This window comes from Alosa sapidissima, chromosome 24 (assembly GCF_018492685.1).
Source record: "Alosa sapidissima isolate fAloSap1 chromosome 24, fAloSap1.pri, whole genome shotgun sequence".
NCBI lineage: Eukaryota > Metazoa > Chordata > Actinopteri > Clupeiformes > Clupeidae > Alosa > Alosa sapidissima.
In genome coordinates this window covers 12006853-12032617 of record NC_055980.1, presented here as the reverse complement: position 1 = coordinate 12032617, position 25765 = coordinate 12006853, and the positions used below count along the sequence as shown (strand labels likewise).

The 25765-nt window shown below is 41.9% G+C and overlaps 2 protein-coding genes across 4 annotated transcripts in view; both read left to right on the top strand.

Moving 5' to 3' along the window:
- The first annotated feature begins 1371 nt into the window (after nt 1-1371).
- LOC121700126 (myosin heavy chain, fast skeletal muscle-like) lies at nt 1372-14626 on the top strand. The gene is made up of 41 exons (XM_042082884.1): nt 1372-1620; nt 1728-1776; nt 1866-2086; nt 2195-2338; nt 2461-2617; nt 2924-2951; nt 3058-3175; nt 3257-3349; nt 3515-3578; nt 3675-3773; nt 3893-3996; nt 4264-4402; nt 4500-4618; nt 4711-4860; nt 4982-5152; nt 5245-5551; nt 5897-5988; nt 6113-6200; nt 6363-6480; nt 6561-6684; nt 6974-7110; nt 7404-7659; nt 8174-8416; nt 8500-8676; nt 8766-8911; nt 9003-9093; nt 9179-9568; nt 9882-10008; nt 10092-10210; nt 10414-10610; nt 10786-10969; nt 11449-11614; nt 11710-11834; nt 11932-12240; nt 12484-12687; nt 12808-12933; nt 13274-13444; nt 13585-13689; nt 13776-13871; nt 14009-14140; nt 14467-14626. Exons 3-41 carry the CDS (start codon nt 1883-1885, stop codon nt 14476-14478), a joined length of 5832 nt encoding a protein of 1943 aa, XP_041938818.1. The 5' UTR covers nt 1372-1620; nt 1728-1776; nt 1866-1882; the 3' UTR covers nt 14479-14626.
- A 764-nt stretch (nt 14627-15390) lies between these two features.
- Nucleotides 15391-25765, top strand: part of gas7b (growth arrest-specific 7b) — a 43746-nt gene continuing 33371 nt past the window's right edge. The window contains exons 1-3 of one of the 3 annotated variants that reach the window (XM_042082880.1): nt 15391-15441; nt 16012-16153; nt 25580-25700. In XM_042082880.1, the coding sequence (XP_041938814.1) occupies nt 25592-25700 (109 nt within the window). In that variant the 5' untranslated portion in view covers nt 15391-15441; nt 16012-16153; nt 25580-25591. Of the gene's footprint in view, nt 15442-15559; nt 16154-25579; nt 25701-25765 lie in introns of those variants that run through there. The other 2 variants (XM_042082883.1, XM_042082879.1) reach the window with 2 other exon arrangements.

The window sequence follows — 25765 nt, the reverse complement described above, 5'->3', positions numbered from 1 at the left end:
AAATTCAGTTTTTAAAAATGTACTCCTATATTTCATATGACGCCCTTCTTCTGCTATCAGTAGGTGAGAAACACCAGGATTAAAAGTAACCCCAACTTAATCGCCCATCTTTCTCCCATCTGCCCAGTCTTCTGATCTGGTTTCAGTGATTAGGCTTTCTAAGGTCTACGAAGGCGCACAATGTTTCCATGTGTCATCATGCCATTAGATTAACATCCTAAATCAAGTCTGTTAAGGATCTGCTGTTGACATGTTGAAAATGAACATCACCATCTGCAGCTTTATGGTCTATTTGACCCAGTCCTAGCATGGATGGATAATTTGTTTTGACCATTTGGCCAGTTAACAAAATGAGAAAAGCTGGCAAAGTCATCAAGTATGGTGCTTTAAGTAATGGACCGTTTAAAAGTAGGCCTACATAGCTTATATAGTACACTTTTCCATGCAGAGCACATAAACAGTAAATAGCAGACCAGGATGTCCAGTTTCCTTATGTTGACGCTGATGTGACAAAATATCAGTTGCTGAGGCATTTCACTTTTATCAAAACACATCTAATTTTCCAATAACCAACCAACACTACTATGTTTACTGAAATACAAATGGCTATTTACACTAATTTAGTTTCACCAGTCCTGATATCTTTTAACACAATACAGCATATAAATAATTAATGTACAGTATCTATTCATCAAAAAAATAATATCACCATAAACATCAGAAAGGTTTGTTAATCCCGAGTTAGTTTGGCAGTATAAAGCAATGAGCTCATCTTCTGGTCCAATCTTGGCTGCCGTGCAAGAGAAGAATTTGTCCTCGACAAATCCACCTCGAATCAAAGGGGAGTAAATTCCAAAGCAGTTTCCACTCCCAGCCCTCTCCGGATTAATCTCAAGGGTTTCAGAGAAGATCCTTCAGGAATTCAAATTGAACGCATGGTCTGGTGTGCCTCGTTCTTGGCCTGCGAGCATAAGATTAAGAACACATTACTGATATCTGAGTTAGTGTCCCAGTCTGCAAGTCAGCTGTTTGCATAATTGGAGTTTAAGACTGTTGTTTCTGTGTTGTGTTCATGCTTCCAAAATGAGCACATTGACTTAGTTGTAAATAACTTGGATCAAGCTGAGAGGAAAATTGATGGAAGAAGGTAAGGTTGACATGACCCAGCAGTACAATGTGACATTTCACGTAGGTGCATTCTTTATGAATGAAAAATAGACTGACAGCTTGACAAAGATGGCTTTTCGCATCAGGACCAGATTTCATGTGATAATTACTATCCTTTATGCGTGCTTACTGGGCCTTTTGTGTTGGATGTGACATCAAAGTGGTGCCTGTGAAAAATGCCCTCAGGAGATCATCTGTTTCAGGCGTGTCCCAAGACAGGGGGGCAAACACTGCCCTCTATGGATTTGTGACAAACCCCTCATGCCATGTTTTTATATGGCATACCAAATCCCCATGTGCGCACACGCACACACACACACACACACACACACACAAACACTCAGGAAGCTTTTATCCAAATATAGGTGGTCAATCATGATGTGGGCCAAATAGTTGCCTATAAAAGCTGCTGGGGTTGCAGAGGCTATTACCATTTGCTTGAAACGTTTGCAGGTATGTCGACTCTTTCTAATGTCATTCAGTATTTTTGCTTTCTATGAAAGGTAGGCTATTTTTACTGGACAGAATTAAAAGCAATATATATGATGTATCGTTTACAGGAACATCACACTGGATAGTAGTTCATTGAAAGAAACAGATCAGATTAAGGTAGATAAACTATCTTCAGTGAGCACCACATACATTTAAAAATGCACAAAAACAAACATAATTAATTTAATTTGTGGTCTTTTCCTCAGAAAGAGCAGCAGCAGCCATGAGTTCAGACGCAGAGATGGCTGTGTTTGGTGAGGCCGCACCTTACCTGCGCAAGCCGGAACGGGAGAGGATTGAGGCACAGAACAAGCCATTCGATGCCAAGGCGGCCGTTTTTGTAACCGACGCTAAGGAGCTCTATGTCAAAGGCACACTCAAGAGCAAAGAGGGTGGCAAAGCCACTGTGAACACTGAAGCTGGCGAGGTTAGTTGGCAACAACAAACACCAAACAAAAAGATAAAATCTTCACCTATTGTCATTAGGTTGGCCATGCCACAAAAATATACAGTAATTTCCTGTTGACATCTACAGACTGTTACAGTAAAGGAGGATCAAGTCTTCCCTATGAATCCACCTAAATATGATAAAATTGAGGACATGGCCATGATGACCCACCTCAATGAGGCATCCGTTCTGTACAATCTTAAAGAGCGTTATGCATCTTGGATGATCTATGTGAGTTAATCTCCAGATGTTGTTATAAAATAATTAACACTTAATTGTGTTTTAGATAAAAATGTGGTATTTATGGTTACTAGCAAAGACATTAGCTATAGTGATCCAACTTGATGTTTTAGACCTACTCTGGACTGTTCTGCGTGACTGTGAACCCCTACAAGTGGCTCCCAGTGTACAACCAGTCCGTTGTGGTGGCCTACAGGGGCAAGAAGCGCCAGGAGGCTCCCCCTCACATCTTCTCTATCTCAGACAATGCCTATCAGTTCATGCTGACAGGTTTGCGACAGAGGAATAACAACAAACGCATGACATCATGTGTTTCTTATATCGTAATAATTTTCTTAATATGTTCTCAGTATAAGTATAGTATAAGTATAAGTATAGTATAAGTTTTCCATGTATTTGACTACACTTCATAGTCAAATACATGGATCATAGTTCATGATCATAGTTCATGATCATAGTAATATCATCTTAATTCCTCCCACGCAGTAAAGTGTGTTGAAGTTAACCCTCTAAAATTATTGTTATTTTTAATATAATATATATATATAAAGTCCATGCATATGTTTTTCTCAACAGATAGGGAGAACCAGTCAATCCTGATCACGTAAGTAATCAAGTAGATTCACAATAGACTACAATGATGATGATAAATTCTTAGACCTGCTATTGTTTAGCTTTGTTTTGAGCAATGTTCCGTAATTACTCCACAGAGGAGAATCCGGTGCAGGCAAGACTGTGAACACTAAGCGTGTCATCCAGTACTTTGCAACAATTGCAGTGTCTGGTGGTGACAAAAAGAAAGAGGCTCCAGTTTCTGGCAAAATGCAGGTGAGACACATTTCCATTTGATAATGGATATCTCCATTTTTTCATCAGCAGAGTGATTTAACCACAATGCTTCACCTGCAGGGAACGCTGGAAGATCAAATCATCTCAGCCAATCCTCTACTAGAGGCTTTTGGTAATGCCAAGACAGTTAGGAATGACAACTCCTCCCGTTTTGTGAGTGGACTAATGCTTCTGAAACATGCTTCCCTACATATTTTGTGGCAGAATTTAGTTTAATTAACAATGTTTATATGTTGTTTAGCATAGTTGTTTAGCATAGTTGCATAGTTGTTTAACATAGTTTTATCACATCCAGATTTTTTTGTCTCACAACCTCAGGGCAAATTTATCAGAATTCACTTTGGAACTTCAGGAAAACTGTCTTCCGCTGATATTGAAACGTGTGAGTGTTTCACCATGGCTTCAAGGTTTACTTCATCCCATTTCAAAAACTAAGCACCTTAAAGTGTAATAATTAAGAACTGCTTAATTTTTCCAGATCTGCTGGAAAAGTCCAGGGTAACATTCCAGCTTCAAGCCGAGAGAAGCTACCACATTTTCTACCAGATCATGTCAAACAAAAAGCCTGAACTCATTGGTAGAACACAATACTTTTTTCAGTTCCTTTACAGCTCAGCAGAAGCCCTTTCTCAATCAATGCTTCTAAAATATGTAAACAAGGCAAGTTGTCCAAATTGACTTTGCCATTTCCAACAGAAACACTTCTCATTACCACCAACCCGTATGATTTCCCATTCATCAGCCAGGGGGAGATCACCGTCGCCAGCATAAATGACAGTGATGAACTCATGGCCACTGATGTGAGAAAATGTTACTGCCATTATAATGTTGTCAATGTATATGCTACTGTTGATGCGTGTAAATACCACTGTTACTGCTATTGTTACTACAATTAGGCTACTACTTGGCTACTACTACTACTAGCCTACTATTACTACTACTAGCCTACTACTACTAATAATGATAATAATAATAATAGCAATAATATGTTATTGTGATAGATGTATTGTTACAATGTCACATTGTGTATTGGTATTGTCTTTATTTGTTAATTTATTCACTTCCAGAGTGCTGTGGACATTCTGGGCTTCACTGGTGAAGAGAAGATAAGCATCTACAAGCTGACAGGAGCTGTGATGCACCATGGTAACATGAAGTTCAAGCAGAAGCAGCGTGAGGAGCAGGCCGAACCTGACGGCACTGAGGGTAAAAATGGACCTGATTCATTCACCGCCCATTTCCTATTTTAGTTTTTTTGTTCATTCTCCAATAAAAATGTTCTTGTTTTGGGCTTCTATGACAGTTGCTGACAAAGCGGCTTACCTCATGGGCCTCAACTCGGCAGATTTACTCAAATCCCTGTGCTGCCCTAGAGTTAAGGTCGGAAACGAGTATGTGACCAAGGGTCAAACTGTCCAACAGGTAAGCCGTGTGAGAATGCCGAGAATTTCTCTTCAGATAAGTCTACTGTACATTACAGGGAAAATTACGAGACTGTCCGTAATCACTCGCAGGTGTACAATTCCATCGGAGCACTGGCCAAGTCAGTTTACGAGAAAATGTTTCTGTGGATGGTGATTCGCATAAATCAAATGCTAGATACCAAGCAGCCCAGACAGTTCTTCATTGGCGTCCTGGACATTGCCGGGTTCGAAATCTTTGATGTGAGTGTTTGCTGGATTATGGCCTTGTCCAACAACATGCTATTTAGTGAAGGTAGCTGTGACCCCTGTGACCCGCTGGGTGCTCACCGTGTGGGGGTAACATATTTCTTTTGTTTCTCAGTATAACAGTCTGGAGCAGATATGCATCAACTTCACCAACGAGAAACTGCAACAGTTTTTCAACCACCACATGTTTGTGCTTGAACAAGAGGAATACAAGAAAGAAGGAATTGAGTGGGATTTTATTGACTTTGGGATGGACTTGGCTGCCTGCATTGAGCTAATTGAAAAGGTAATTACATTAGTCGTTTATTTACATTCGGAGTAGACATTCATTAAAACAAGATGGCATCCTTTTCAATACTATTGTACTTTGTTTTAAAGCCAATGGGCATCTTCTCCATCCTTGAAGAGGAATGTATGTTTCCCAAGGCATCAGATACCACCTTCAAGAACAAGCTCTATGACCAGCATCTGGGCAAATCAAACAATTTCCAAAAGCCAAAGCCAGTGAAAGGCAAGGCAGAGGCCCATTTCTCCCTGGTGCACTACGCTGGCACTGTGGACTACAACATCACTGGCTGGCTGGACAAGAACAAAGACCCTCTTAATGAGACAGTTGTACAACTTTATCAGAAGTCTTCTTTGAAACTGCTGTCCTTCTTTTACTCCAGCTATTCCTCTGCTGAGGGTATTTCATTCCATGATGGGGTTTCTTGTAGTTTACATACCAGGGGACTATTTTCTGGGACAATGATAATGTTAACAACCTAAACAATCATATTAAGTATGGTTTTCTTCTTCCTAATATCTGTGATAGCGTGGACTAAAGAGGAATACTGCATGCCTTTTTATGATTCTGAATGTCATTCTCATTTCACACACACACACACACATACACACATACACAGAGAGAGGGAGAGAGAGAGAGAAAATAATAATTTTGTAATAGTCTATATTTTTATATAGCGTTTGGGGGGGGGGGGGTTGGGTGGGTGCCTTACTCAAATTTCTAAATGTCATTGTCCATCCCTAGAAACTGCAGGTGGAGGTGGTGGGGCCGCAGGGGGGAAGAAGGCCGCCAAGAAAAAGGGCTCTTCCTTCCAGACAGTCTCAGCTCTCTTCCGAGTAAGTGCAGTAGTGCAGTAGTACTGTACAAACCCTAAATGTAAGTATATTGATGGGGAGAGAGAAAAGGAAAGAGAAATAAGTTGTGCATATAATGCAGCCTATTGATGTGTCCCTTTCATAGGAAAATCTTGGAAAACTGATGACTAACTTGAAGAGCACTCATCCACATTTTGTGAGGTGTCTTATTCCTAATGAAACTAAAACACCAGGTAGGACATAAGAATAAAACAAATTAATGGACCCTGATAATTGAATAGTAGGCCTATATAACTGAATAACAAGCTTTGAAATGTAAAGTAGCCTAGTAATAAAGGTGCAGGTTTTCTAAAATAATAATTTGAATACACCTATGGCTCTTTACTTCAATTCAGGTGTGATGGACAATCATCTGGTTATCCACCAGCTAAGGTGTAATGGTGTTCTAGAGGGCATCAGAATCTGCAGGAAGGGCTTTCCAAGCAGAATCCTATATGGGGATTTCAAGCAGAGGTAACATTCATAGTATTTAACTGAACATTGTGCAGTGATATATTGAAACCCTCTCTAAACGACATGCCTCTTACATGCAGATACAAAATTTTGAACTCCAGCGTGATCCCAGAAGGTCAGTTCATAGACAACAAGAAAGCCTCAGAGAAGCTCTTGGGGTCGATTGACGTAGACCACACTCAGTACAAATTTGGACACACAAAGGCAAGTTATTATGTCCTAATTAACCAATGGCCTTCTTATTGTACATGCCTAAGACAAGACTCAGGAGGTACAGCATTGTTTCCTATTTCTCTTATCAGCATACAGTATAAGGAATAAACTAATTCTAAATATGTACTACAACAACAACAATATAGCATTTTTCTCTATTGAGTACTTTTAAAAGCAGATGTCACAAAGCGCACCACAGAAGCAGCAAAATAACAATTATAAAATCATCACCATTACATTCAAGGAAAGACCGGTCTTAGATGTCCATTTGGACTTGCAGGTGTTCTTCAAGGCCGGCCTGCTAGGGACCCTGGAGGAGATGCGGGATGACCGACTGGCCGCCCTCATCACCGTCACTCAGGCCCTGTGCCGAGGCTACATCATGAGGACCGAGTACTCCAAGATGACCGAGAGAAAGTGAGAGGACAAGACGAACTCAAGATGTCGAGGAATGAGTCAGTGGTTTATACACTGAGGACAAAGAGAGGACATATTTCATTTCCAACCTTTGATATTTCCTGTCTCTGTAGTCATTAAAGCTCAACTTCAAGGCTTGAGCCAGTCAATTTTTGTGACTCACCTCTAAACCTCATATGTTCTTCATTACTCTGCTGTACTGTGTTTAGATTCATAACTAAGGAATGAGGAACACTCAAAGATAAGTATGGGCATCATTTCAAGAAAGAAATTATCTGTTTTTTTTTTTATAGAGAATCCATTTACACCATCCAGTATAATATCCGCTTATTCATGAATGTGAAACACTGGTCGTGGATGAAGCTCTACTTTAAGATCAAGCCGCTACTGAGGAGTGCGGAGACAGAGAAGGAAATGGCCACCATGAAAGTGGAGTTCACCAAGTGCAAGGACGAGCTGGTCAAAGCCGAGGCCAAGAGGAAGGAGCTGGAAACCAAACTGGTGACTCTGCTCCAGGAGAAAAATGACTTACAGCTACAAGTTCACACTGTAAGTTCATTAATAGTTTACATTTGTGTACATTCATATTTTGAACAATTGTATTTTTTTTAAAGGTGCCATGTGAAGCTTTTTTAGTGAAAACATCAGAATGTGAGGAAAGATTTGTTTTTATGTAATGTACTGTATACTCTGTGTTGTCCAGATATCCACTAAGCCAGGCTGGCTCTCTTGTAATACCACATTGTACCACATGTGGCCACTATGTTTAACCCAATGCAAGTCAATGGAAGAGAGCGGTGTGGCTGATTTCAGCCTACAGAATTCCACATAGCTCTTTTAAGATATGCATAGTATAGAGACATTTTAAAGGTGTACTGACTGTCAAAGCCAGGGCCTCGATTCTCGATAACGATGGATCTAACCACTCTACGACTGTTCTTTTGAACTTTTGTTAGGTTTTCCGTGCATTTGTTAGAGGGACTTTGTTACCAGCTGTTGTTGTAAAAATGTCAACAGTGATATCAAAATAATGAACCTAATAAGCCGTAACCTACATCCTCAGGAGTCTGAAGGTCTTGCCGATGCTGAGGAGAGGTGTGAGGGCCTGATCAAGAGTAAGATACAACTTGAGGCCAAGATGAAGGAGCTGAGTGAGAGAGTAGATGAGGAGGAGGAGGTGAACGCTGAGCTGACCGCCAAGAAGAGAAAACTGGAGGACGAGTGCTCTGAGCTCAAGAGAGACATCGATGACATGGAGCTGACCCTTGCTAAAATAGAGAAGGAAAAGCATGCTACTGAAAACAAGGTGAGTGTTGAAAAGTCAATCTTAGATAAGTGCAATACTGTTTTGTACTGAATCAGAACTCATGTACGGTCTGGTGTTTGTAGGTGAAAAATCTCACTGAGGAGATGGCTGGTTTGGATGAGATTAACGCTAAACTGACAAAGGAGAAGAAAGCCCTCCAAGAGGCACACCAGCAAGTGCTTGATGATCTCCAAGCAGAGGAAGACAAAGTCAACACTCTGTCTAAAGCCAAAGTCAAACTTGAACAACAAGTTGATGATGTGAGTCCATTTTTTATTGGGCCTATCTGTTACCCTTTCAAAGACCATGGAAATGCAGTCCGTAGTTTTATTTGGTGTATTCTTTACAGCTTGAGGCTTCATTGGAGCAAGAGAAAAAATTCCGCATGGATCTTGAAAGAGCCAAAAGGAAACTGGAAGGGGATCTGAAGATGACTCAGGAGTCCGTAATGGACCTGGAGAACGACAAACAGCAGCTGGAGGAAAAACTCAAAAAGTACAAAACAATTCCATACACATGATATAACTCTGAATGCTCTAGCATGCTCATTTGTACTCTGTACTCTGTGGTTCTATGTTCACAACAGAAAAGATTTTGAAATGAGTCAGTTGCTGAGTAAAATTGAAGATGAGCAAAACATGGAATCCCAGCTTCAGAAGAAGATCAAAGAGCTCCAGGTATTTCCTCTATAAAGATAGCAAAGCTAATGGTGGTTATAGTGCGGGGCGACTGTCATCATTTTCATGGTGATGACTTGAACAGGCTCGAATCGAGGAGCTCGAGGAGGAGATTGAGTCCGAGCGCGCCACCCGAGCTAAGGTGGAGAAGCAGCGGTCAGACCTGTCCAGGGAGCTGGAGGAGATCAGTGAGAGGCTGGAGGAGGCCGGTGGGGCCACTGCTGCCCAGATCGAGGTGAACAAGAAGCGTGAGGTGGAGTTACACAAACTGCGGCGCGCCCTCGAGGAGTCCACCCTGCAGAACGAGGCCTCTGCTGCCGGCCTGCGCAAGAAGCACGCCGACACAGTCGCCGAGCTCGCCGAGCAAATTGACAACCTTCAACGCGTCAAGCAAAAGCTCGAGAAGGAGAAAAGTGAATACAAGATGGAGATTGATGACCTGGCTGGAAATACGGAATCTTTGGCCAAATCAAAGGTGACGGATCGTTTCTTGGTGTTTTATGCCCTTAATGTTATCTTCAAGGCAGCGCTGCCTGGAAGGCACTAGGGTTAGGCATGGGTTAAGATTAGGGTTAGGGTTAGGATTAGGTGCCTTTAAGCCGACGGTGGCACTGCTGCCTGGAAGACGACGTTGGGGGCTTAAAACATCGAGCGTGTCGGATCAGAGCCAAATAGGGACCTTTCACAGAACTTGAACATGCTGATGTCATAAAATTCCTGATCAAACATTTGACAAAAAAAATATGTCTCTTTTTTTCTGATGACAAACTTTGTTATCATACTTTAAGGCCAACTTTGAGAAGTTATGCCGCAACTTAGAAGATCAGCTCAGCGAATACAAAGCAAAACATGATGAAAACACCCGTCAAATCAATGAAATCAATGCCCAAAGGGCAAGACTTCAAACTGAAAATGGTAACTGAGAAAAATGATTAAATAATGACCTATAAAACTTTGCATACAGAATGAGATCCATCTCATTGTCTCCTGACTTCTAGGCGAGATTTTCCGTCAGCTTGAGGAGAGAGAAGCTTTGATCTCTCAGATGTCTCGAGTTAAGCAAACCTTCACTCAGCAGATTGAAGATCTGAAGAGGCAGGTTGAAGAGGAAGCAAAGGTGTTTATTTTTCACTGATGCTAAATCAATAACACATCTAGACTGAAGTCTAAACCACACACCGATTATAAGCATTGCTTCAAATAACAAAAATGCATGAAACAAGATATAAAATGACTTTAAAAGCATATAAGTTTGTTTTATAGTTCTATAGATAATAGCTATATTATTCCACTATAACTACAATACTATTTGTCTCCCAGGCCAAATGTGCACTGGCCCATGGGCTTCAGTCGGCCCGCCATGACTGTGAGCTGCTCCGAGAGCAGTATGAGGAGGAGCAGGAGGCCAAGGCCGAGCTCAAGAGGAGCATGTCCAAGGCCAACGGAGAGGTGGCACAGTGGAGAACCAAATACGAGACTGACGCCATTCAGCGCACTGAGGAGCTAGAGGAGGCCAAGTATAACACGCCAGCCAAAGCCAGACACTCTCACTCTAAAATCAAGACTAGATTTTAAACATGGTGGTTTCCATAGCTCATCGGGACATTATCTGAAACAGAAGTGTTTGGCTTAATACAAAGATCCCTTTACAACACAGTAACGAAGCAGCACACTGTTTTATCTCCCTGTCAGGAAAAAGCTTGCTCAGCGCTTGCAGGAGGCTGAGGAATCCATCGAGGCGGTGAACGCAAAGTGTTCCTCATTAGAGAAGACCAAGCAGAGACTGCAGGGGGAAGTGGAAGACCTCATGGCAGATGTAGACAGGGCTAATGCCCAAGCAGCTGTCCTTGATAAAAAGCAAAGGAATTTTGATAAGGTAGCGTTTCACAGATCTGCTTTCCATAATGACTGAGTTTGATATTTTATTATCATCATTTCATTCTTATGCTTTTTTTTTAGCCTAATGGAGATCTTCCATTCTTGGGGGGGAAAAAATTAATTCCAACAGTGTTTGTATATATGTAGTTAAAGGTAGATGTAGTGATGTACTGAGAATACATTTTTGGAAGGAAAGTTGAAGAAGAAGTAGGTTATCAGACAATTATGGTTATGGTTATGGTTATGGATTTGGCAGACGCCTTTGTCCAAAGCGAGTCCAAGTTAGTGTCTTTCAACACTGACAGGAAGGTGGGAAAGCAACAAGCTAATTCAGACAGTGACATCAAGTATTTACACACAAGTTATCCCTGTTGAGAACCAGTGAAATACATTCGATGTTGATATTTGAGAAGCCAGCTGTACTGTATGTGTAAAGAGAAAGCTAAAGGGAGGTGTCATGTTCATTTGTCTTTTCAGATTGTTGCGGAGTGGAAGCAGAAGTATGAGGAGAGCCAGGCCGAGCTGGAGGGGACTCAGAAAGAGAGCCGTTCCCTCAGCACGGAACTCTTCAAGATGAAGAACTCCTACGAAGAGGCCCTGGACCATCTGGAGACCTTCAAGAAGGAAAACAAGAACTTTCAGCGTACGACAGATGTTCAAGACACGTTTTGTTTAACAAAGGTTTATAATACAGCATTGCCAAGCTACTGATTAAAATGGTGTCTCTTGTCTCGCCAGAGGAGATTTCGGATCTCACTGAACAGCTTGGAGAAAATGGGAAGGCCATTCATGAGCTGGAGAGGTCCAAGAAGCAAACGGACACTGAGAAATCAGAGATCCATACTGCCTTGGAAGAAGCTGAGGTGAAAATGTTCTGCTGATCAAAAGATTTTTCTGAATTTTAGTGTTTACTGTTGTTATTATTTTTGTTATTATTTTTGATTCTCATGTCTCTTTCAGGCATCGTTGGAGCATGAAGAATCCAAGATCCTTCGCATCCAGTTAGAGCTCACCCAGGTGAAATCTGAGGTGGAGAGGAAGGTCTCGGAGAAAGATGAGGAAATCGAACAGATCAAGCGAAACAACCAAAGGGTTATAGACACTATGCAGTCCACCTTGGATGCAGAAATTCGAAGCAGGAATGACGCTTTGCGCATTAAGAAGAAGATGGAGGGAGACCTCAATGAGATGGAAATTCAGCTGAGCCATGCCAACCGGCAGGCTGTGGAATGTCAGAAACAACTGAGGAATGTCCAAGGTCAAATCAAGGTCATTAAAGCCTCTCCATCTTAAGTCACTTGGCTTTAACATATAATCATATAAAATTATTTTGACATGTCTAATTGGATACAGATGTGGCCAGATGTCTAATTTAGCAAACATTTGATATCTGGGGTTGTTTGTTGTCCTGTGACGCAATGTAGGGCACTTAACAAGAAAAAATAAAGTGTTCAGAAGTGTTCAGACAGATCCTGTCTTGATGATGACCTCTTCCTCCTGTACACATTTTAGGATATGGCCATCTATCTTGATGACGCTATCAGGTCTCAAGACGACCTGAAAGAGCAAGTGGCCATGGTGGAGCGCAGGAACAACCTCATGCAGGCCGAGATCGAAGAGCTGAGAGCGGCCCTGGAGCAGACGGAGAGAAGCCGCAAAATGGCCGAGCAGGAGTTGGTGGATGCCAGCGAGCGAGTGGGACTTCTGCACGCTCAGGTCAGCAATGTCTCTCACTCACCGGATACTGTACTGTATGTGTATATCCTCATGTTCTGTCAGGTGGGCTATATGGAGTTCATTGTCATCCTGATTCTGTATTTGCTGGGTCCATTCCAGAACATCAGTCTGGTCAACACTAAGAAGAAGCTGGAGACGGATGTGAATCACCTGCAGGGCGAGGTGGAGGATGCTGTCCAGGAGGCCAGAAATGCCGAGGAGAAGGCCAAAAAGGCCATCACTGATGTAGGTATCCACTCAGATTACTGCACTGTTTCATCTTGAAGGGACCTACAGACAGATAAAACAGCAAAAATCCCAAATCCAAGGAAAATTATAATTTTAGAGAAAATGTTAAATGCCGAATGGAACATCTTTCGTTTTCAGAAATGATTAAATTCAACCAGTCCACTGTCATCAGGGCTTTTGTTCAGATTCAGATATGATCAACCACTATGTGCATTCATAGGAAATAGACTGTCACAAAACACCATTCCTGTCACCCACAAACCCAGTTGGACCCAGTTACACATTCTCTCTTCTCTACCTGATCTATTTTTGTCTTGCCATGTCATGTTATATGCAGGCGGCCATGATGGCAGAGGAGCTCAAGAAGGAACAGGACACCAGTGGCCACTTGGAGCGCATGAAGAAGAACCTCGAAATTACAGTCAAAGACCTGCAGCTGCGACTGGACGAGGCAGAGAACATGGCCTTGAAAGGGGGCAAGAAACAGCTTCAGAAACTGGAAGCCAGGGTATCACAAAATCAGCCTTTTCCTGGCAAGATAGCATTCAGGAACCCAATAAATGATCGTTTTCTCTTTGAAATTCTGACATCAGTTTAATATGTTATACTTTATTTATACTTTATACTTTTTTTTTTTGTCTTGTGTAGGTCCGTGAATTGGAAAACGAGCTTGAGGCTGAACAAAAGAGAGGGACTGAAGCCATCAAAGGCATTCGCAAGTATGAGAGGAGAGTGAAGGAACTCACCTATCAGGTCATTGAAGTGTTAGCTTACACATAAAAGCATAAGACATTTCATGAAGCTTCCCATCTGAAATTCAATTCCCCCTCTATTCCAAGACTGACGAGGATAAGAAGAACGCTCAACGCCTGCAGGATCTGGTGGATAAGCTGCAGCTAAAAGTGAAATCTTACAAAAGACAGGCTGAGGAAGCTGTGAGTTTCTCTAAATCGAGATATCCACGCCCATCACGTCTTTAGCACAGGCACAGTGTTATCAGCAGCATTCAAATGGTGAAATCAATCAAAACAACAGTTTCATTGATGAGCCGTTGGCTGTGTCCCACTCATAGGAGGAACAGGCCAACACTCACCTGTCCAAATTCAGGAAGCTGCAGCATGAGCTGGAAGAGGCCGAGGAGAGAGCCGACATCGCCGAGTCTCAGATCAACAAACTGAGGGCCAAAAGCCGAGATACGGGCAAGGTAAACAGTCCCTCTCTGTGTTAGGATATAGTAGTATAATTCCAAGCAGATTTGATGCAATGGACCTGTTTTCCCGAACATGGGTTAAATCTACCTGGACTAAAAGGGCTTTTAGTATATCTTGGCTTAATCTATGTACTGGAAAACTGGCCTAAATTACATTCAATAAGATTAGGATTAGAATTTTTTTTTACACACACACCCATACACGCACATGCTCTCTCACACCCAAACACACACACACACACACACACACACACTATACAATGGGCATATATTTTAATGACAAATTATAATACTAATTCTGTCTTTCTTCTGCCTTTCAGTCTGAATCTTAATGGAGGATTCTGAGATGGATTTGAAACTCCCTCTTCTGCATGAAGTAGTTACTTAATGGGAGTTCAATCACGTTCAATCAAATGGTATTTAGAAGAAATTTAGCTTAATCTGTTCTGGAAATACATTAAATAAAGTACAAGCATCCCATGTCTGCTGTAGTGAATCTTGTCTCAATGAGTATAGTCTTGCCTATGCATAAAACATATGCGAAAATGTCCAATTAAGGACACCAGTCTAAAAGAATGTCTACACTGAGTGCAAAGATGACTGGTTGTCAGGTGTGAGTGAGCTTATCACATTTCAGTGGTTGAACATCTTATTTTTATAAGATATAAAAAATAGCAAGTGATTAAAAGATCACCGTCACAAGATCGCACGTCATTAGGGAAGTCATACCAGAGCTATTTTTGGTCAAAGTAAGCTACTATAAAATTTCTTGTTTGGCCATTAATTCTTGGCCATTAATGGTCTCTTGACGCCATCTAGTGGTGTGTTACATTACTGCAGCAAAAATGATATATTCAGAGGTAGTGAAAGGATTTTAATGGGTTTATCAACTGTGCCAAGCACTGGCCCTTGAATGAGAAACAGAAAATACATTAGCCTACACATGTGCGATTCACAGGTCTTGCATGTGGGAGCTCAGATGCAAAACCCTCTAAATCCGTCTGACCACTTTTCTTTTAAATAAACATTTTTTATCAGGCTCCTATTCATGGGTTTCAGCAGGTCCCTTTCCACAGGTGTATACAATTAAGCACCATGATTATGAATGCAGACTGCATGGTGCTTGATTAATACACCTGTGGAAAGGGACAGGAAGAGAATGGTATTTAGCGGATTTGAAGCGAATTATTTAATTAACTTAATTAGGCTATGTGTGGAGAGTGAGCATTCACTCACCATCGCTATCTCATTTTTGACGGAGGTGCCCTTGATGCTTTAGCATCTGAACTCTTCACGTGAGAATACCCTGAAATATTTACCTCGTTCTAACACATTAAATTTTTCCCATAAAGCTACTTGTACCACGCTGACATATTTTATATATTTTGGGCCCCAGGTCACACCTTTTCGGTGTAAACAACAACAGAGACAGCGCCTCGAGGTATTATTTTGGCAACATGCAGCTGGGTCCAACCCACCAACTTGCGCGGTCTGCGACACATGAAACAACATCAGTCGGCTGGAGTGTACTGCCCCGCTATGTCATTCAGTGTGGCGTAAGGCAAGGAAGGGTTGGCTTAGTGGAAAGAGTTCTTCATACACACAAACACGCTCATTCACTCACTGGTGAGGCAACGCTCAGCGTAGGTCGCACTTATGCTGTGACAGAAATAGTGACATTAGAATCGTCAGAAAATTAAAAGAAAACCAGGGGATTAATACTGTTATCACTGACTGCATTTGGTCAGACACAACTGCCCCAGGACGTTAATCTGGTTTAAGGATAGACTTTCCCGGACAGCAGGGACTCAACAGTGAAAGTTTGCCATGTCTGGATCTTATTGTAAAAGTTTGTATGCCTTCAGCGGAGAGCAACACCAGCTTGGTTTGAGATTCGAGGCGGGGGAAATTATAAAAATTACTCAAGCTTTGTCCGGCGGATGGTGGGAAGGAGAAAAGGATGGAGTGAGAGGATGGTTTCCCTCAAGTTACGTTCAGGTCTTGGAGGTAAGGAATTAATGCATTTTCCAAAACAACTCTAAATTCCTCCGTGGAGGAATTTAGAGTTACCCATGCGTAGGTAAAATTGGCTCGTCTAGACTCATCTGGATGAGAAGTTTTTCATTATTTTCCCGTCCCCTGGTGACCATTAGATTAGTGCTTATAAATCACTTGGTGTCAACTTGGTAGCCTACTTGTTTTTGTCAAATAATGACTCATATTCTTATATGAGCGATAAAGCAGTTTAAAGTGTTTCAACAACCATAAGAAAATGTGGGATATTCTCAAAAAAGGGCGTTCACTCACACATGTTTCGGGAATGCGGGTGTTTCAATAGGCGTGTAGTAGTTTATCACTGTGGGTTACTCGTGTCAGATAACAACCCATTTCTCACACGTTGCTTCCTCATTCCAAACGCATTCCATTAGGACGTCCAGACGTCTGCATAGATGCTTACTGCAAAGACATGTGGTACCAGAGGTACTTCCACACATACCATGACATTGCCTAGACAAGACCATGTGTGCTCTTTACATTTATTTGTTTTGTTTTTGTCAAAATCACAACACATCCAAACAAACTTGTTGTCACCTGTGCACAACTTCCAAGCTGTCATAAGCAGTAAAGTGAAAGTAAATATAAGATCCTCACACACTTGAAAGGATTTTGTATATCTTAGAGCTCTTGTGGACCAGTTGAATGTTGAGAACAGCAAAACAGAAAAATAAAAGGTGCTATAGTAGCCTAAATTAGCACATGAATCAAACCTTTGTGGTAAGATTCCATCCAGATGGGCTCAGTTTCAGGAGTATCCCACTGACTACCATGACTGATACCAATGGAACAGGTTCTGTGTGTGTTGGAGAGGTGGCAGGTGGAAACCATACCTTGACTTCCTTGCATTTCAGACAGGTTTTGGCCTTGAAAGGGTCCTTTTGGTGGAAGCTCGGTCGTTAGTGGAAAAGCAGGTTTCCTGCTTTATATGATTTCAACATTCTTGATTTATAATAGGGGAATTGCCCCATCCTACAACTGACATACGGCTTCTCTCTCGGTTTCATTCATGACCATGGCCCACTGACTTTCTTAGTCATTTAAAGCTCATCAGCTTCTCTGTGCCCCTGCCAAACTCATCGAATCAGATAAATCATAAACTGTGGCCTAGCATTCTTCAGGTCTGGCATTTTCATTCATTTGTCCCAACACAGAGCACCGCTATGTTGAGACTTAACACTCAAACATGTTGAGGTCAAGGTCTGTGGAGGACCAGGAGACTGTAGGAGCCATGCCCATTGGTCAAAATAAAATCACCACACCAAAAGTGTAGTTCTGTGTGGTTCTTGTAGGATTTCAGTAACATAGTCCCATTACTAGAGGCTGGTGTGATACTAAGTACTATAAAATGAAGTAACTAGTATTTCACATCTAGGCACTACACTATCTGTTGTACATGTGTTTGTGTGCTCTGGCATTTTATAGTGTTTTATAGATTATTTTCATATCGGTATTAAGTGACTGGGCAAACCTTGTAAGTACTATCAATAGATGCATTAAGGTGTACATATCATGTATACAGTTTCTGGTCCTCATAGTCTTGTTGCAACAAGATTGTGAAAGCAAAAGAAAATCATGTTCCAGCTAATTCTGTGAGTGAACAGTATCTATTCTCGTCATACCAGAACTGTAGTCAGCAAATACATGTTCGACTTTGACGTAATCAGGATTAAGGATAGGCTAGCAGAGATTTGACTATGGACTCACTGTTTACTTGTGGTCTCAAGAGATGATCTATATACAGTTAATAACAACTAGATAAATTAAGGGCATGATTAACAATTAACAATTATTCGAACAAACAGTGCAACAAGCCAACAACTTTATTGCCCAGGAGCTTAACTGTGTAAACAGTTACATTTCATGGCTAAGGAACTCTGGTCTGAGTTTTAAAGGGAAGTTTATCAAAGGAAAATGCCATGGTAACGAAACTATGCAAAAAAAGGAGAACAGCCCGAAAAGCATTAGAATGATTCAACCCAGGAACTTGCCATCTTATGCATTCACTATGCAAACTGTAAGCAGTGTGCTCAGCTGTCACCTTCACATCCTGTTGTAAGTGTAAGAAGATGTGTGAATCTACAGTGATGCTGATTTAATCTCTATATGTGACTGTCCATATCCTAGGCAGACGTAATCAATGTAGATCTTCATGATTTAGTGCGCATCTGGTTAGCCAGCTCATAATAGAATTTAAAACATTGATTACTGGTATAATATTTGTGATGACTAATTGAGTGTCACCGGTTTCTGGTGCACAATGTGGAGGTACAGTGCGTAAAGTGACAGCTTTGAAACAGGTGGGTAAGCACAGTCTAATACTGACTCACTGGTGTGGACTTAATTAACACCATGAAAGTACAAGGAGTATTCCTGGGTGGCCATTAATATAAAAATGAGAAATATTATAAGGTGAGTCATGGCAGAGGAACTGAACTGATTGCTCCCGAGGAAATGGAATGGAAGCAGACTCACTGAGAGGGGCGGAAATCTCAGATGACCCATCATGCGCAGCTGATCAGCCATTTCATGCCAATCAAATGGTGATGAGCCCATTGAGAACACTCAAACTGGCCTGTGGCCTAACAAAATATGTTAGAGCACTGTGTCAGGTTAATGTTAAGCGGATGTGCTAATAGCACATTGTTTTTGTTTTTATTGTTGAAAGGGTCCATAGCATAGTTTGCTTATCCAAATGTGAGGTACACAGTAAAACCTTCCATAATGTTTTGTTGTTGGTTATAACGTTGATTATTTCATCCAATAGTTCTAGGAAGGAAAGTGTCCCACCATGATTCGTTTGTAATTCAATTTATTGAGCAGCTTCTGTGTATTCTTAATGTGCTATTTGTTATTTCCCCCGTTGCCATGGAAGGATGCACTCGTTCCCCTCGTTATGTGTCATCTGTGCCCACGGTGTGTGTGTGTGTGTGCATGTATGCGTGTCCTCTCCCCTGTGCTCTGCCAAGTTTAGCCATGTGCGAGAACACGTACTACACCCAGACACCCTGGGTTGGCACAGAGAAGCTCACAGAGGCTGGCGTCCTGGATAGCGCCGCCAGGCTAAAGCTTTCACAGCTGAGCTGCTGGCTTCCTAAGACTGCTCCATTCAGTTGCCCATGTGTTTCCACTTCGTTAGTACCTCCACGTGTCCAATGGAGCAGCTCCATATGATTTGGTGTGAAGGGAAGTTATGACGAAGTCTGAAATACAGGCCCGGTTCGTCAGCCTCTCTAAATTATGTCATTTGTTATTGTCAAGTTGACTTGTTTTTTCAGAATGTTTACAATTGAGAGATGTGTACATATACTGTTCCATCTCGCTTTTGTAATGTTTGCATTTCAATTCATGCGGATTGTGGGTGATGCTGCAGGCATAACAGGTATATGCTTGCAGTACACATCAACGTTTGACCTATAAGTGAGTTTAGGGAGAGAATTGACAACAAAGTCTGTAGTGAAACAGGTTACCATATCGACCTAGCAGGTGTTTTTGTAAAGTTATTACTTCAACACGTAGCACACGGCACTGCAGCCTACCTGGAATTGTATTAGGTTGTCATAAATTATGTAACTTTGGTGAGTTCAACCTTAAGGCTAGACTAACATGTCTACGAGGTAGTCTAGATGAGCGCAATCATAGTGAAAACATTTCTCCACAAGGAACCTCACTAGTTTCCTCTTTTTAATTCTTTATGTTTCAGGCTCATTAAGTCAGAGAGCACATTACACTGCAATTATGTGGAAAGTCCCAAATAAGTAGTAAGCATGTGTATCACACCACATGACACAGTGGTTCAGAGTAATGATGTCATCAACTTGAGACTGGCTTTTTCTCTTCCCACCAAATAAACACAAGCAGTGAAGTCTATCAGTAAATTGAGCCCCTGGGCTGCCTATCGATTGGAGAGATAAATACAGCCATAAATAGGATGCCCTCTCTCCAGCCTGGTCTTACTGTGGAAGTCAAGTGGAGATGAGTCCCACAAGGAGGACCTGCAGGCTAGTCATACACATGGTCAGTGCAGTCCAGACACACACACAAACCAGCAGAGACAGCGGGGAGGACAGAGCGGGCCTTGTTGGACTCAGGCGGGAGGATCGGCGCTGAACTCTCACAGTGTCGGCCATTGTTTGCCTCCGTCGTCCGTGGGAGAGCAGTCCCTCCCCACATCTGGTAAACGAGGCTACAGGGTTGAACTTGACATCTGGCAAAACCAAAACACAGAAAAAAATCTCGAAGCAGTGTGGTTGAAGAGAAAGCATGCTTCTTTCTCACATGTGCTTGAAATGACTGTTTTGGGGAGTTGGGTTTATGTGTGTGTATGTGTGTGTGTGTGTGTGTGTGGTGGGGGTGTTCTGGGGGAACCCACGTAATGAGTCTAGCTGGGGGAGGGAAGAAGTCACTCACCCCAACCTGGTTTCTTCTCGTATTCCTAAACTTGAGTCATGAGGTCCGGTGCCGGGTCGGTAATTAACTCCCAAACGCGTGTGAGAAATTCCCCCAGCGCTGCGGTTCTCACGGCTCCCTGAGACGTTGGCTCGTGCTGGCCCAGAAGCTCGCATCAGTTTGGTACCTCCCCACTCCTCCCACCCCTCTGGGTGCAAAGCCTCGCACTACTGCTAAACACAGCTTGGGAGAAAGACACAGGGATGGTATTTTTGACTTTGGCTTGCCATAGAAGTGGCTATGTATGGTATAATTACTATAGCTGTAACATCTCCATTACATTATAACCAACCAATCAGCCAACTTCCGCAAATGACCCCATGATATTATAGCCACTTGACTTGAGCACTTGCACTCTGTGCAGAGAAATGTGCTATATAAATAAAATACTTACTTATTTACTTATGATGGCACACAATCAAAAACTATAACCTACATAGCAGTGAGTTTGGTGTTACAACCACTTTTTTTGTGAAAAGCCTTTCCTGACGTAGGCTAGATATGGAACATGCCTACCTCTCAGCAATAGGCCTAGTCTCTGCCCGTGACCTTGATATGATAGCCAGTTTTGCTCTGTCTGTCACTGAGGTCCATGAGCGCCACATGCTAGCACAAGTGTGACTTTGCCACTCAAAAAAAAAAGCCTGTGCCAACTTCGGCATGGCATCTGCCAAACCACTCGTCAGTTTGTCGAGCACACAGAGAGAGCGAGAGGAAACATCTGAGTCAGAGTGTAAACTCACCAGCGAGTGGTGGAAATATGGAGGTGCAGACAGCTGAAAGCGCACAAGTGGTTTTTGAAAGTGCGAAGAGACAGAAAAGCCCCTATGAGACAAAACTGATACCCTGTGAAAGAAGAAAAAAAGATCACTAAACCACTAAGTAGTTTAGTAATAAAGAAAGTGATGACAAGATTGTATGAATAATAGGAAACAGGCATTTCCCTCCTTGACACCTATGCTGGCCCTAACCCTCAGTCAGGATGTGATGGGTAAGGCAAACACAGACAAAATGGGATACAAGGCCAGGTTACTGTTTATCCATTAGTTTACAATATGGGAATGAAGATTTATGTAGACTATATGTTATAGGTTGTTATAAGCTGTCTAAGTAGGCCTTGAGAACCAGGAATGTTTATTTTTGTAAATGTCTTTATTTTTAGGCTCCTGTTGCATCAGAAGGGTGATGTTTTCAGCACTGTTCCCAGTACAGTGTTGCTGCCATCAAGAGCAGTTATTCTAGCCTGAGATTAATAGTCTATGTTAGGTTAGACTGTGTGTTAAAAGAAAGTGACTAAGTTCACCCCTGAAGAGGCATGGCATTGTGAAGGACACCAAAGTGATGGAAAATAAAGTGGTCAACAACGTTTTACTGTAAAACACTGGAATGTAGACCTATGAACAGGAAATAGTTTTCCCGCAAATACTTTCTGCAATGATATTTATAATGACTTTTTTACCATGCCACCATGGCCACTAAAACAAGCAAATCTGGGACACTTCCATGGGAATATTATAACTCTTGTAGCCTTTGGCTGTTGAAAAGTCAGATATTTTCCATTTCCTATAGGGTAGTGGTACCCCAACACAGGAACTTTAAACTCATACAGACCCTGACCCTGTTGACTGTCCAGATGTTCGAATTGGGGGGTCATTGGAGGACAAGCCACCGTTCGCGCATGGCCAGGTCAGGTTAACGATGATTCAGCGTGGTCAGGAGTGCCTGAGTCACACACACACACACACACACACACACAGAGGCTCTGATCAGAGCCCCTCTCGCTAAAAGTTGGACAAGAACTTTTTTCTTCTTTGCTGGTAAATCCTCTTACGAAACGAGGGTTTTTGATGCATATGCAATCCCAGGACAATTTGTTTGCGTGTTGTGTGGAATCTATGAGTTGGTATGGCGACATGCAGGGAAGTTTTAACTGCATGTGACAAAATTTTGATTTTAATTTTAGCTAATTTTGATTAGCTAAAATTAAAAGCTAAACACTTTAAACACTTAAAAAATGACTAATAACATGAAGTAAGACTGAATACATAGAATGGATACTTATGAAGACATTCTGAGTCACGTCATTTTGTTTGTTTTGTATATTATTTAAGTATGATTTCTTTTTAAACGTGTTTTTTTAAACATGGTTTTTGGGACTGTGCATGCGTTAGATACCAGTCATTCCTTTAAACTGACTGTCCATGTGTTTGAACTTCAATGTGTGTGGCCTTTGTTAGAAGTACTAATGGCTTAGAGAGCGGCCTGCTGCTCTTGGAAAATGTATCATTTGTGACTGTAAACAGTCACAAGGAAAACAACTTTCTTCCGAGTGAATAATGGAGCTCTCCTCCACCCAAAGAGGATCCTAGATTCATAGAGATGGTTTGGATCTATAACAAAACTATATTTTGAAACTTTCTTCTGTGGGGATGAGACTGGGGACAGGGTACTGTTTTTAGGCTTTAAATAGCCTGATCGACCTCTCCCACATGCTGTGGTATTTAAAGATTTCTTCCCTCATAATTTATCAGGTTATTCCCGAAAAATTTCCAGGCTGGGAGCCATCGGTGCTCCAACGGAAAAAGGGGGACACGGCTTCACTTTGGAGCCGGTGGGATGTGGGAGTGGAGAGGCATGCTGAGATTAGATAAACAACAATGAAAGTCCTTACTATCCCATCCCACCCAGGTGACACACACACACACACACACACACACTCTCTCTCACACTCACACACACTCTCTCTCACTCACACACACACTCTCTCTCACACACACACTCTCTCACACTCACACACACACACACACACACACCAGGCCTGGTAGCTTTGTATTTCATCTAATCTAAGCACTTGACCTTTTGCTAATGGGCACTTGACTGAAAGTGAACAACCTCTGTGTTTTTAAAGGTTTGAATAATGACTATTTGTGTTGTTGCTAACAATCAGCAGCTCTCAATCAACCATATGTTTCCGCAAATCTTAGTTCTTGTTAGCTAGTAGGTTGTTGATTGTTGCTGGAAAGGAGTTCCTGTCAGTCCACCAAACACTGTCAGGCTTTTCCTGGTAGCATGTGTAGCAGCCTGAAGCTATGCTGCCTGGAACAAACCGAGAAGTCCCTCACAGGCTGTCTGGGGTTGCTGAAGTGGACCATCTGGAAGTTTGCATTATTTAATGTTAGCATATGCCAGCATGTCGGCCAAGCCAGAGTCCCAACAGTCCAGTTATCTAGTGAAATCATCTTTGCATCTGCAACAAAAAAAGAAAAAATAAGTTGATACATTCATGTGCAACAGAGAAAAGGTGATTGGTGGAGTGAATTGAGTTCTGTGTGAGGTGTTGAAATCACACATCACTTTGGCACCTTTTTTTAACAAAATAAAACAAACACAAGATGAAACACACAAAAATGTGTGCTCAGCCTTTATTCTGGTGGACAAAATGATCTTTCCAAAGCCTTTCCAAGTTCCATCCACACCTCATTTTATTCCAGCTGTGATGACACACTCGCATGGAGTAGAGACGGGGGAAGCAGAGGCCTGGTAGCACTCTGATGATAATGAATGACTGAACTAACACTGCTGCTTGTCTCCTGAGTGATCTAAGATTTCATTGTGGGCACTTGCTGGCGCAGGGCTCTGTTAAACGCTTATCAGCTTGATTGTGGCGTGAAGCTCTGTGGTTGTGTTGTGATTTTGAGGAAATTCAGAGAGGAAATGGCTTTGGGGAACTTTTGCCTTCACCAAAATGACACTGACTTCTGTGACTTTTTGGTTGTCCAAAGGACATTTCCTTTTTCCTCATGCCACATGTTTAAAGCCCTTGACCCTTTCTCTGTGTGAAATGAACATCATAGACAAACCCTGTCCTGATTGCTGTGCCTGCATCTTTGTAAACACCTGCCATGATTCTGCAAAACATTTTAAATGACTCTTCCACATTAGTTAGTCCTCAATCAGTTTACTTACTCTTGGCATACATACATACATACATCTAAAATATAAGCAATATTCTGGATCAAACGCACTTCTCCTCTACACTTGGCCTGTTTCATAATACGCTGCCCTGTCTTTATTTCTTAAGTATACAGACTTGTTGTAGTTGACCTATGATTTGCTAGTCAAGTTCACTTCTTAGTCATTCTCATTGAAATATATTTAGTGAACACGGATGTGGATGCAGTTACCCGTGGACCGCTAAGTCTGTTTTTAGCTCCATCAAAGGAAAGCCAATGCCGTAATGCTCCATGTAATTACATTTAGTCGTAAGTCATCCATGTTGTCATTTGTTTCCACTTAATTTCTACCATGCTTGAGCGAACCCTTTTATAGGAGGTTATGTTTGTACAGACTCTACAGACTCTAATGTGTTTTGCATCACCAGAATGTTTTTTTTTTTGCCTTTTGTCTTGACTGGACTTCAATACAATTAATTCTGCTTTCACTTAGCACAGAACTTTGGAATCTGAAAGCATTTTTAGACGTATGCTGTCTTTATTTCTGCACTGCCGTGAGCTGTCATATCTCGGTGCATTTTCGGCATTCCCGGCTGAATGAAATTACGAGTGGGAAAACCTCTATGACCTAAACCTCAGAGAAAGTGCCAACTACCACGAGCAGAGACAGAATGCAGAATGAAGTCAAGCCTTAGTCTTGCACTCAAATGTCTGATAAAATGTCACCTTATCCGTCTTATGTGGACCGTTTCTGTACATACTAATATATGTGTATTTTTCAGGGCCAATCAAAACTATTTTAGTTAACAGAAAGAATAGGCCGCCAGCCACATCCTATGACAGTGACTGACAACAGTATCATTTAGTTCCAAAACAGGATCCCTGTTTTATAGCACCAACTGATAAATGGTTTATTGATGTTTCCTTGCTTCTGGGTGTGCATTTTAAAAAGGGTTGCCTCATTTCTTTGTGACAGAGGTCTGCCTCCATGACTGTGCTACCTTGTGACGACCCCAACCAGTTGCCCCTGCCCCGAGACTGGAAGTGCTACATGTCTCCTCAAGGAAGAAAATACTACGTCAACACCGTCAGTAACGGTAAGTGCCGTGTAACCCTGGTGCAGTGTAATTGTTGTCCCCCATCCTCTTTCCACATCGCAGCT

Excerpts from the sequence above, each read along its gene's own strand:
- LOC121700126 (XM_042082884.1), top strand. The coding sequence starts at position 1,883 with ATGAGTTCAGACGCAGAGATGGCTGTGTTTGGTGAGGCCGCACCTTAC. Across the intron at positions 6,685-6,973 it reads ACAAATTTGGACACACAAAG|GTGTTCTTCAAGGCCGGCCT; the intron begins GCAAGTTATTAT and ends TTGGACTTGCAG. Across the intron at positions 8,417-8,499 it reads AGCATGCTACTGAAAACAAG|GTGAAAAATCTCACTGAGGA; the intron begins GTGAGTGTTGAA and ends TGGTGTTTGTAG.